This window comes from Aricia agestis, chromosome 10 (assembly GCF_905147365.1).
Source record: "Aricia agestis chromosome 10, ilAriAges1.1, whole genome shotgun sequence".
Taxonomy (NCBI): Eukaryota; Metazoa; Arthropoda; class Insecta; order Lepidoptera; family Lycaenidae; genus Aricia; species Aricia agestis.
The window spans coordinates 3177545-3189992 of NC_056415.1; the positions used below are offsets into that span (position 1 = coordinate 3177545).

A 12448-nucleotide genomic window follows, 5' to 3' on the forward strand; every position below is an offset into this window, starting at 1 on the left:
CGCGCGTTGGCCGTAGGTATTTAGACGTTGGCCAACGCGCGAACGCCCGTTCTACACATTGGGCCAACGCGTCTGCAGACGCGTTGGCCAACGCGTTCGCCTATGTCGAGAGCCGCCATAAGACATATTTTTCAGGTAGTAGTATTAACTGATGACAATGAAGGTAATAATATAATCACATAGTTACTAGCTTTTTATATTTCTAGTTATCGCGCTGGAACCATACACTTTTTGCAAAACGAATGTATCTCTAATCGGCTCAGTGTAGCGTGAAGAGGTAACATATAATAGACGGACACACACTCTTCCATTTTACCCACTTATATTTGAGGAGCTGGCGAACGAAACCGGAAGTCCACCAGAGTGCGAAATATTTTTATATTTTTTTCGAATCGTCTTCTCTTGATCCATTTCACATCTGCGTCATCGTAACAAGGATGTTAATATTTTTAATCAAAACCGGTTCAAAAGGCTTTAAAAAGTCCATTTTCAAACAAAACCGGATTAGTTCAGTAGTTAGTGGTAGTCGATACTAGCTTTTTAGCCACAGTCTAAAAAAAAATCTCGCGGACTTATCCGGTTCTGTTCGCCAGCTCCTCATTTACCTATTGGCCTGATTTGTGGCTATATACTTAGGTACTATCAGAGAAGTTGCTTTATAGGCAGATGGCGGGCCAACTTAATTCGGTCGAGTTATGCCAAAGCCCAAACCCCGTAGCCGACAGATATGGACCAACATCGAATTGACACAAACTAACCAAATAATGTAGGTCCGTCAACATGAATTTCTTCGATAGTCAATAGTTAATAGTTTTTAATTTTAACAGTAAATGCAACGCCAGTGGCGTGCGGAGGTGACGATGGAATGGATTTTTTCATGCCATTCCTACCTCACAGACCTAATGGCGGCTCTCGACATAGGCGAACGCGTTGGCCAACGCGTCTGCAGACGCGTTGGCAGTGCGCTTGCAACGGCGTTTGTGAGTAATCCACACATAGGAAGGTCGTTCAGTATGCTTTGGATCGCGCCAATGTGCGGACGGATTCAAAATTGATGTTGAGTCGCTAACAGCTGCAGCTGTATATTTATTCACAGCTTATAATTACTGTGTAAATGTGGACAAGAAAAAGTTTAAACGGTATTCTCGAAATAAATAAATAAAAGGCGAGAAAACGTAACAAACAAAGAAATAAACTCACTTTTACATAAGATTTTATAATATTAAAATAATAAAAGTAATTATTTTATAACCTACTTATTATTTATTAAATTATTACATATAAAAATTATTACATCTTAATATATATATTTCTTGTGTGCGTGTGTATGTGACTGAACTCCTCCTAAACGACTGGACCAATTTTGATGAAATTTTTTGTGTGTGTTCGTGGAGATTCGAGAATGGTTTAGATTTACAGTTTGGTCTACTGGAAAATGTTTTTTCAATTAATTTCTTATTTATAAGGAGTTGTTGATTTTGGAATGTTTTACATTAGATCCGGCGGACGGCGCTATCATCGCATTCAATATTATTCTATTTCAATTTTAGTTTGTCCTGACAGATGGTGCTACGATTAATTTGAAAAAAATTTAGTTATTCAATTCATGTGCTGATTAAAATATTAAATGTAATTATTTTTTAAAGAGTTTTGAAGTGTGTATAAATAATTTTGTGAATTCAGATATTTTATTTGTAAGGAGTTTTTGATTTTGGAATGTTTTACATCAGATTCGACGGATGGCGCTATCATCGCATTCAATATTATTCTATTTTAATTTTAGTTTGTCCCGACAGATTTCGTTATTTTGTGTTATAATTGTGTTATTCAAGTGAAGTTGCTAATTAAAATATTTAATGTAATTAGTTTTCGAAGAGTTCTGAAGTGTATATAAATAACTTATACATTTTGTATATATAAAACTCAAAGGTGACTGACTGATTGACATAATGATCTATCAACGCACAGCCCAAACCACTAGACGGATCGGGCTGAAACTTGGCATGCAGGTAGATGTTATAACGTAGGCATCCGCTAAGAAAGGATTTTGATCAATTCTACCTCCGAGGGGTTAAAATAGGGGATGAAAGTTTGCATATAATAATACTTCTTAACGCGAGCGAAGCCGCGGGCAGAAGCTCGTATTATTATAATTATCATAACTATAACTCCGGGCGAACTGATCGCGCGGCCTATGTGTGGATGGAGCGCAAAGCTTGCGACAAATGACCTTTGATCTTTCGCCGACATTTCCGACCCGCGCGGCAAGCTTGCAGACGCGTCGGCCAACGTCTAAATACCTACGGCCAACGCGCGAACGCCCGTTCTACACATTGGGCCAACGCGTCTGCAGACGCGTTGGCCCAATGTGTAGAACGGGCGTTCGCGCGTTGGCCAACGTCTAAATACCTACGGCCAACGCGCGAACGCCCGTTCTACACATTGGGCCAACGCGTCTGCAGACGCGTTGGCCAACGCGTTCGCCTAATGCCGGCTCTTGATATAGGCGAACGCGTTGGCCAACGCGTCTGCAGACGCGTTGGCCCAATGTGTAGAACGGGCGTTCGCGCGTTGGCCGTAGGTATTTAGACGTTGGCCGACGCATCTGCGAGCTTGCCGCGCGGGTCGGAAATGTCGGCAAAAGATCAAAGGACATTTGTCGCAAGCTTCGCGCTCCATCCACACATAGGCCGCGCGATCAGTTTGCCCGGAGTTATAATTATGATAATTATTATAATATGTAATAATTTTTGTATGTAATAATTTAATAAATAATAAGTAGGTAATAAAATAATTACTTATATTATTTTAATATTATAAAATATTATGTAAAAGTGAGTTTATTTCTTTGTTTGTTACGTTTTCTCGCCTTTTATTTATTTATTTCCAGAATACTCTTTAAAAACTTTTTCTTGTCCACATTTACAAAGTAATTATAAGCTGTGAATAAATAAACAGCTGCAGCTGTTAGCGACTAAACATCCATTTTGAATCCGTCCGCACATTGGCGCGATCCAAAGCATACTGAACGACCTTCCTATGTGTGGATTACTCACAAACGCCGTTGCAAGCGCACTGCCAACGCGTCTGCAGACGCGTTGGCCAACGCGTTCGCCTATATCAAGAGCCGGCATAAGAAGCACCACAAGCAAAAGCCCGATGACGACAAAAAGAAAGATCATGAGGAAAAGAAAGATGATGACGACAAAGAGAAGGACGATGATGATAAAGACAGCCTCAAAGATAAGAAGAAAAAGTTGATTAAAGATTTTGAAAAAAGTAAGTCATAGAATAGATAGTACCTAGTACGTACGGTTATCAAGATCACAAGCATCAAATAAGTACATAATATTTTAATTTTGAGGTCTTTTCAACTAGTAACTTGTGCATATAATATTTGTACTATTAACTGCTTTATATTATGATGAATTAGATAATTTTATCATAATCACTGGTTACAATAATAATTAAACATTATGACAAGTAGCGCCATCTAGTGTCGTCAATAAAAATATTGTCAGTAGACAAAGAGTAAAGTTGTATTTTTTTTGTTTCAGTGATGGAAGAATTTCGTAAGTATTGTTGCATTTACAGTGTTACAAAATAATGTATAGGGTGTAATAAAAGTAAGTGACTTTACTTTAGGGTGTATGTGTCCCTTGTATAGAGTTGACTGTGAAAGTAGCAGCGCTGGAGCCTGGAACAGCAACTTTTGTTTTAACTTTTGTATGGGAAAAGTCATGTCCCTGAGGCGCTTGCCACAAATAAAAAAAACTCCCTTCAATTTCACAATGAATAATATAAGGGACACATACCCAACCTAAAGTATATGTATTATCATTTATCACTTAGTTTTGTTACAACCTATATACCTATTACAAACATAAGAATTTACTACCTATTTAAGTTCCTTACTTTTCTGGATTAAGTCATTGGATTGTCGCCCCATAGGCGGCAGCGACAATCCAAACCTTAGGGGGTGGCGAACAGGGCAATCACCCGGTGCCTCGCTCGTGCAGGGGCCTCGCGTCAAGCAAAGTCATAGTGGCATTTTATTTTAACTTTTGGCGGTGAGGTCCCGGTGTCGGCGGCGGTGCAGTGGACAGACGGCCAAAGGGCCTCGCAAAGACCTGCTGACCGGGGCCTCGCAAAGACTTGCCGCCCGGGGCCTCGCAATGGGTAAGGCCGCCACTGCTTACCGGTTACCATCATGCGATTTATTTGCTCGTTTACTGGACAACTGAAAAATAGCAGCACTCAAAGAAACACTTGACTTGCGAATCCTGATTCAAAACATGAAACATTGTTTAATGTGCCTTATAATTCATGATTATTGTTTTATTTCAGTTTCTTGAAGATGAAAAGCAAAATATATTAACTCTATAAAATACAATATTCTTATGGACATTGGATAACTTGAATATACTTTTTACTCTGCATGCTAATGTACTGATATTTTATTGCCTATAATTTTACCCAACCTTATTATATCCTTAATCCTTTACTACCAATAAAAAATATAACTAGAATATGACACCGGCAAAATGTACGGTTTCCCACAATAAACTGTATTGCGCCAAAATTCTTTTATCGCGGGAAACAGTACATTTTTCCGGGATAAAAATCGGTTCAGTGGTTTGGGCGTGAAAAGGTGGCAGACAGACAGACACACTTTCTCATTCATAAAATTATAATATTACTTAGGACGGTTACATAGATAAAAATAACAAATAAAATTCTAAAATGTATGTTAAAATAATAAAGAAAATCCCTGAATTATACTTACTTTATCTTTAGCTTGCACGACAACGAAGCAGCCGCCGGAGTCGAAGAAAATAAAAATATCTAAGTCGAAAAATCCAATGGAAGACTTATTTTCTGGTTATACGAGTATGTACAATTTTTAAAGTTTCTTATGTTTGAAAGATAATGAATTTCACACCTGGGACAAGTATTATAAAGTAGTGATGCAAATCTAAAAAATTCCCACTATTTTTTTTTTATTAAATAAGGGGGCAAACGAGCAAACGGGTCACCTGATGGTAAGCAACTACCGTCGCCCATGGACACTCGCAACATCAGAAGAGCTGCAGCCTGCAGGTGCGTTGCCGGCCTTTTATGAGGGAATACGCTCTTTTCTTGAAGGTTTGCAGGTCGTATAGGTCCGGAAATACTGCTGATGACAGTTCGTTCCAGAGTTTTACAGTGCGCGGCAGAAAGTTACGCGAAAAACGCACTGTGGAAGACTGCCACTCATCAAGGTGATGAGGATGGTATGTTTTTCGCGTGGGACGATAGCGAAAAGTTGCAGGTGGTATGATTCCGAACAATTCCTCAGAGCACTCCTCGTGATACAACCGATAGAGGATGCAGAGTGAAGTTACATCTTGGCGTAATTCCAAGGGGTCCAGGCTGTTTGAAACACTATGGCAGTCAACAATTCGAGCGGCCCTTCGTTGGATACGATCCAGAGGGAGCAGTTGGTATTTTGGCGCCCCTGCCCAGAGATGAGAACAATATTCCATGGCCGAACCTGCGCCTTGTAGACGTTGGTCCGGACTGAAGTACTGTCTCGCTCTGTTAAGAACACTAAGCTTCTTCGAGGCTAATTTGGCCTTACCCTCTAGATGATATCGGAACTGGACTTCGCTCGATATGTTGACGCCAAGTATCTCAATGCTAGAAGAGATGGTTAAAGATGTGCCCTCGAAACGAGGATATACGACCATTGGTGACTTTTTAGTGGTGTACGCGCAGACTTGTGTCTTGGCGGGGTTGAATTGGACCAAGTTACGTCTACCCCATTCAGAGACCTTCTCCAATGAATTCTCCACCTTAGACACAAGTTCGTTTCGACTCTCAGTGACATTTTGCCGAGAAATATTAGGGGAGCCGGTATATACAGCATCACCTGTACTATCATCCGCATAGCAATGAATGCCGTTGGTTTTTAACATGTCATTGATATGCAGTATGAATAGAGTAGGCGATAGCACACAGCCCTGAGGGACACCAGCATCAACAGACTGGTTTTGGAGCATTCGCCGTCAACTACGACCTTTATGCTTCTGTCTACTAAGAAACTAGTGACCCCCACTTACATAATTTCTCGGGCAGCCAGACTGTATTTAGATTTTGTAAAATTGTTTTGTTGCTGTCTGATAAAAGTATTTAAAGAAGCTAAACGCTATCTGTTTTGTCTTTGTCTGTAGAGTGACTGTTTAGAATGTATCAGACAAAAACAACACTGTAGACGGACAGGTACCCCACCTGTTGAAAATATTTTAAAGGAATTGAGAATAAAATAATCGACTTAATTGTTGTAGACATAAAAAAACCGGCCAAGTGCGAGTCGGACTCGCGCACCGAGGGTTCCGACAGCTTAAAGGTATTATAGACCTGAGTATTTGGTATGAATTTCAATTTAATACCTCTACGCGTTTATGAGGAAATGGGTAGTAAGTTTAAAATTATTAAAAAAAAATATATTATGTGATGTAACTAAAAATTTATGGTTTTCGTAATTTTTCCTTTATCTATGCTATAAGACGTTGCTTCGTACCAAATTTCAAGATTCTGAGTTCACGGGAAGCACCCTGTAGGTTTTGATTCCCTTGCAAGTGTCGAAAATTTGCGGCATAAACGGCTGTATCTTTTGATTGCGTTGGCTTAGAAGTTTGATTTTTTCACAGCTTCAAGGGACAGTAGACCTGAGTAATTGATATAAATTTCAGCTTCATACCTCCACGCGTTCCTGAGAAAAAGGGTCTTGACAGACGGACAGACGGACAACAAAGTGATCCTATAAGGGTTCCGTTTTTTCCTTTTGAGGTACGGAACCCTAAAAATGAATAAAACATCATAATATATTAATTAATTTAATCAGACTCATTGCACAATGTAAACTGATATACATACAACATGGATGTAAAAAACTTAGGCTTCAACAAATTCACATCTGCACGTGTGACACACACACACACCCGACGACACACAGTGTCGTTTAAATAATGAGGTCTACCATATATACAACACAATCACCGTACAAAACGTCCAAGTATAAAATTCGAGTCACACAGTGCTAGCGTAGACATTACACTTAGTCCTCCGGAACAACCCGTGTTCCTTCTCACTCACACATTCACACAGTCTTTATCACATGTGCTTATAGCTCATCATGCTCCTCCTGAAACAATTTTGCACCATTAGAAAATTGCACCAATCAGGATTAATATAAATAATGGATTTAAAATCTTGTTTTCTATATTTTATAATATTTTGTATTTTACAAAATATTTAAAATTAATAATATAAATACTAAAAAATGTTTATCAAGGTTTAAATATTTTGTAGTAAATTTACTATTTATATATTTTTTAGTGTTTGACTAGATTTTTTAGTGTTTAAATATTTAGTAGAAGTAAATTTGCTACAAAATATTTTAACACTATATTTTTTTGTGTTTAAATATTTTGTAGTAAATTTTTACGCAGGAACCTAGGTAGTTACTATTTTAAGCTGAAAAATAACTCAAACATGTTACTCCACTCGGGCTAACTTGTCGCTAGCGGTCATTGACTCCCTGTCAAAAACTTGTCATTTTCCATATAAACCGCGATTGACAATGAAGTGTCAGATATTGTCAATCGTGGTTTTATATGGAAAATGACAAGTTTTTGATAGGGAGTCAATGACCGCTAGCGACAAGTTAGCCCGAGTGGAGTATAAATACTTTCGTATGAGAAAATGATTTTGGTATTACATATGAATGAGAATTTCGGTGGTACCCGGCAGCCTCTTAACTAGATAGTTTTCAAGCAAAATTAGATTCAATGGTTAAAAGTAAGTGGTAACAAAGAAAAAAGTAAAATGGTGAAAAAAATAAATAAACTCACCACAGGCGCAGCTTCCCCAGCCTCATCATCAAGATCCTCATCATCATCCTCCTCATCAGGCTTCTCCGCCTTCTCCTTCTCTCTCTCAGCCTCATCCTGTTCGGCCTTCATCTTCTTTTCACCTTCTAGGGTCTTCTTCAGGGCCTCTCCCCTCTCCTTAGCGGCTTCCAAGTCATCGGTGATCAGGAAGTTGTCGAAGATGGTTCCGGACTTCACTTGCCACAGATCGAGACCGACCGCACAGAGCTCATCACGCTTGTATAGTTTGTCATCAGGAGTGTACTCGGGGTTGTCAATTTCAGGGTGGATCCATGGTCCCTTGTAAGCCGGGTTGTCGATCTGTAAAAATGAAATGTTAACCTTTTGGATAAGCTTATCTTACAAGGTCGTTTTTATCCTCTTTCAATTGATAAGAATGCGATAGCGTTATTCAGCAAAATATAACATTTTAAATTTTTTTTGGTGGTGGCATTCATGGTTCTAGCAAAGGAACTTTAGCATCGCATACTACTAAGCGTAATGCGTATGAGAGCGATAGCCAGAGACAGCCACGTAAAATTACTTGTTACAATTACTTAGTTTTTTATGCAAATAATTTAACTAGCAATTGTCACGTACGCGGCAACGTACGTCACAGAACTGTAAATTAACCGATTCCATTAGCACACCGCGTGCAGTTTACAAATAACGGCGCTTCCGGTCGATGAACTATGTATACATTCGGCCGAATGAAAGTTTTGCTGTCGACATTTTAGACAAGTTATTTTTAAATTGCGCGTTACTAACATTTCCGACCATGATTTTTAGGAAAAGTCACATGTAAACCATCACTGTACGGCGACGCGTTATGTTTTTCCTCCGCCAAAACATTAGATAACAGTAGGGGCTAGCAGAAAGTCAGTCAGAATGACTACTGACTGACTTTTTAGTAAATGTAGTTTAATTTTGTGGCATATTATTTCTACTAATAATGCAATAATATCAAATTTCACCAATAACTTGACTTATGTTTGCTGGATTCACTGCTTTAGACTACAATATTCAATACATAGGAAAATCTAAGTCGCAAATATTTACCTGCTTGGGTGCCCAAACACCCTTGTATTCAGGGTTGTCGATCATGGGTGGCTCCCATTCACCGTCCATCTCGTCATCCCAATCTTCAGGCTTAGTGGCATCAGGGTCGGGAATGTGCTCAGGTTTGTCCCAGTCCTCGGGTTTGGTGTCATCAGGGTCGGGGATGGTGGGCTTGTCGTCCCAGTCCTCTGGTTTCTTGGCTTCAGGGTCCTAAATAAAAATAATTATTAAAAAATATTGTCTTAGTAGAGACTTAAACAATACAATGTATTTTATGTTACATCTAAAATGTTGTATGAAATTAATATTCTGTATCTACACAATGTATAATTGCTGTGTTGATATTAAATACATTAAGATACAATTGTAGTGATGTTGTATAATCTTAAATATTATAGTAAAAGATGTTATGTCATAAAATATTATTATACCACAGAATTGGTAACTTGATCATAGTTTATTCCTCTCCTAATGATAGACTTATCAATGGGATAATGATTACTACTTGGTTTCAATTTTTACATAATATTATGAAGATTATGAAAATTCATACTGGTTTAAAAAAATATTTTTAAAAAAGGAAATTTAAAAAATTTGTATACAAAAAGTATACCTTGATCTTCTTAGGAGGAAGGAAATCCCAGTCCGCTTCAAGATCTCCGGATTCCACCTTCTCATTGTCAATGAGCACCTCATATGTATTGTCGGGCTTCACAATCAAGGTGTACAAATGAGTGTATACATCGTCCTTGCAGCGGATATCCTTCTTGATGAGGTGGTTCTTGCCCTTGTAGCTAAAGATGACATGGACCTACGACAAAAAAGAAATTGGTCACTTTATGACAGACAGTACTAAAGTTGTAAGCTACGAATAATAAAAACTAAGGAAAAAATTTTGTTCGCAAGTCTACAAAATGTGACCTGAATACATGCACACTTTACACGCATGTATTCGGTACACAATTTTGTGTTTTTATACAAGTGACAACTATTGTCGATGGTTTTATTTCCTGAATGTTAGTTTTTCGTAGCTATTGTCAAATTTTAGTGGGAGACAAAGAACCAAATTCAACCAAATTCAAAACAGTTAACATATGGGATACACACAAAAGTGTTTGTTGTCCTGAAAAATTATTGCAATAGGAATGCCAATTAACAGTTAAGATTTTTTTATAATTGAGTATTGACATGACATATACTTAGCTCGGAAAAACTATTTTTTAGACTGTAACAACTACAATGTTAAATGAAATTTCTAGAACAGCATGTCAGTATGGTGATTAAATATATATTTTACCATCAGTATCTACACATGAAATCTATTTCATTGTTTGAAAGATCAATAACAATGTAGTCATGCAAGCCTTATCATGAACAATGATACATATTTAATAATTTAGTTTCAACATAGTTCAAACTACAGTGAAACTTTTTTCACATTAAACTCATGATACAAGACTTTTTGACCCTTTGCCATAAAAAGTTGGATATCAGTACTTGAACAACTTTAACTTGGATTGGCACAAGGTTTTGCACCTATAAATAGTTATGAAATTATAGGGTCATAACTCATAACTTTAGTGCTGGACATTAGAGGAAGTAAAGCAACATATTCTAAGGGCCTGTTTCACCACTTCCTGATAAGTGCCGAATAGGCTATCCACCAGTTGCCAGATGAAGTATGGAGAATCTGTCAAAAAAGCTGTAAATAGCCTATTCGGCACTTTATCAGAAAGTGGTGAAGCTGGCCCTAAGTAAAATAAAAGTTACTGAGTTAAGTTAATACATATAGGCATAGAGGAATTGTATGGCTGGTCTCTGATATAGGTTAATTTTTGTTTGCTGTCCATACTTGTTATTTTAAGTCCAAAGTAGTGTGTTAAGAGTTTATAATAATTTTAGGACTCCTTTATTTCCTTTGCTTCTTTTTAGCATGCAGTTCCTGAAAAAAAAATTGTTCCTAATTTTTATCTCACCTTCTTGGTGCCGGGTCCGCAGATGTCGGGGCCAAACATAATCTCGTAGGGGCTCTCTCCGTGCATGTCCTTCTGGTCCAGCTTACAGTCGAACACTTTCAGGTAACCACCTCCGCAGTCGATGTCCTGCTCATGTTTCACGGAGAACTGCACGACTAGGGGCTTGCCTTCGTTGGAGAAAGGCTTAAACTTGCGCGACAACGCGTAAAACCTGGCATCCTCTGAAGTCTGCAGACCTGGAGTGATGAAAATTCAGTTAGTAAAAAAAAATTGTAATGCGTGGTACACACTATATAATTCTATTGACTCGTATGAATGGACAACGTGAATGAAAGGTCATTTACCTTTATCTTCCTCCGGGTCGTTGTAGAACTTTCCAGCTGTCAGCTTGAACTTGCCGAACTCCTTGCCGGGATGCTCGCTGTACACCCATTCCGATTCCCATGAATCTGTAAGCGAATATAACAGTGATAACTTTAGAATTCCAAAAATTAAGGCGGCCACCCGGCACCCCAAAAATCGATAGCCACGCGTTATGCCGGCGATGATTAAAAATCTAAATAAACTCACCGTCTGGGAACTTTTCTTCGAAGAACACTTCACAATTTACAGAATAAATCGCCAGTAAACTGGCAAAGAATATAACTAGCGACTTCATTTTTTAAAACTATACACACGCCCTTTCGCAACGAAGACTAGCCACGAATAACTTTTTAAAATGGGCGAATTCGGTAATATAGAATTTTTTGCCGGTATGTTTACGTCGACAACTCTATCCCTATCGCACTTCATAGAAACATATTTTGAAGGAAAGAGAGGAGAATTAAATTAGGAATGATTACAAAATGAATGACAAAGAGAGAAATATGATTATCAATATGTTAGACAAGGATGCCAAGTTCAATATTTCGTATAATGACGCAGACAGATGGAAAATTCTTATTGGCCAACGTACTCCAATAGGGATTGAACACACCCGACAAAATATCTGGCGGTAAAATTTAAAACATTCCTGGATATTTTTTGCATTTTTATTAGGTTTTTATGTAATTATTGTTTAATTTTTATATTACTATAAACATAAATTCACAGAATAAATGATAACCTGATACATTTTATATCTTCAAACGAAAGGTCTTAATGTAATACTTACTTAATATATTTCAGTGAACTGTTAGATTAAAATCAAAGAGCAAGAACGTTCCTGGACCCAAGCTGCACTACCAGTAAGGTTCGGTGGCCTGGGAATACGAAAAACATCGGACACAGCTTTACCGGCGTTCTTGTCCTCGGTCCACGCAAATCGCGCAGTAATAGCCAAAATCTTAGAGCCCTCATCTTGCCCATTCGTCATTCCCTTTGCGGACGAGGCCAAGGATGCCTGGGACATTGCTAGTGCCGGCAGCGAGGTTCCCAAGAACACATCTTCCCAAAGGCTCTGGGACGAGCCCATCTGCGAACTGGTGCGTAATAAACTGTTTAACACGTCTACCAGTGCCG

The 12448-nt window shown here is 38.3% G+C and overlaps 1 protein-coding gene across 1 annotated transcript; it reads right to left on the reverse strand.

Annotated features, from left to right (window-relative positions):
• Positions 1–6864: 6864 nt before the first annotated feature.
• Positions 6865–11668, reverse strand: LOC121731351 (calreticulin). Its single transcript, XM_042120752.1, has 7 exons — positions 11519–11668; positions 11293–11397; positions 10949–11184; positions 9586–9783; positions 8973–9182; positions 7896–8234; positions 6865–7186 (listed from the first exon to the last, which is right to left on the reverse strand). The coding sequence occupies exons 1-7, from the start codon at positions 11604–11606 to the stop codon at positions 7166–7168; spliced, it is 1197 nt and encodes a 398-aa protein (XP_041976686.1). The 5' UTR covers positions 11607–11668; the 3' UTR covers positions 6865–7165.
• Between the last annotated feature and the right edge of the window lie 780 nt (positions 11669–12448).

What these genes read in the sequence shown, in the direction of transcription:
- LOC121731351 (XM_042120752.1), bottom strand. Translation starts at nt 11,606, where the DNA reads ATGAAGTCGCTAGTTATATTCTTTGCCAGTTTACTGGCGATTTATTCT. An exon ending in GCGGACCCGGCACCAAGAAG is followed by an intron (nt 9,784 to 10,948) that starts GTGAGATAAAAA and finishes TTTTTGTCGTAG; the next exon opens with GTCCATGTCATCTTTAGCTA. An exon ending in TTCCTCCTAAGAAGATCAAG is followed by an intron (nt 9,183 to 9,585) that starts GTATACTTTTTG and finishes ATTTTTATTTAG; the next exon opens with GACCCTGAAGCCAAGAAACC.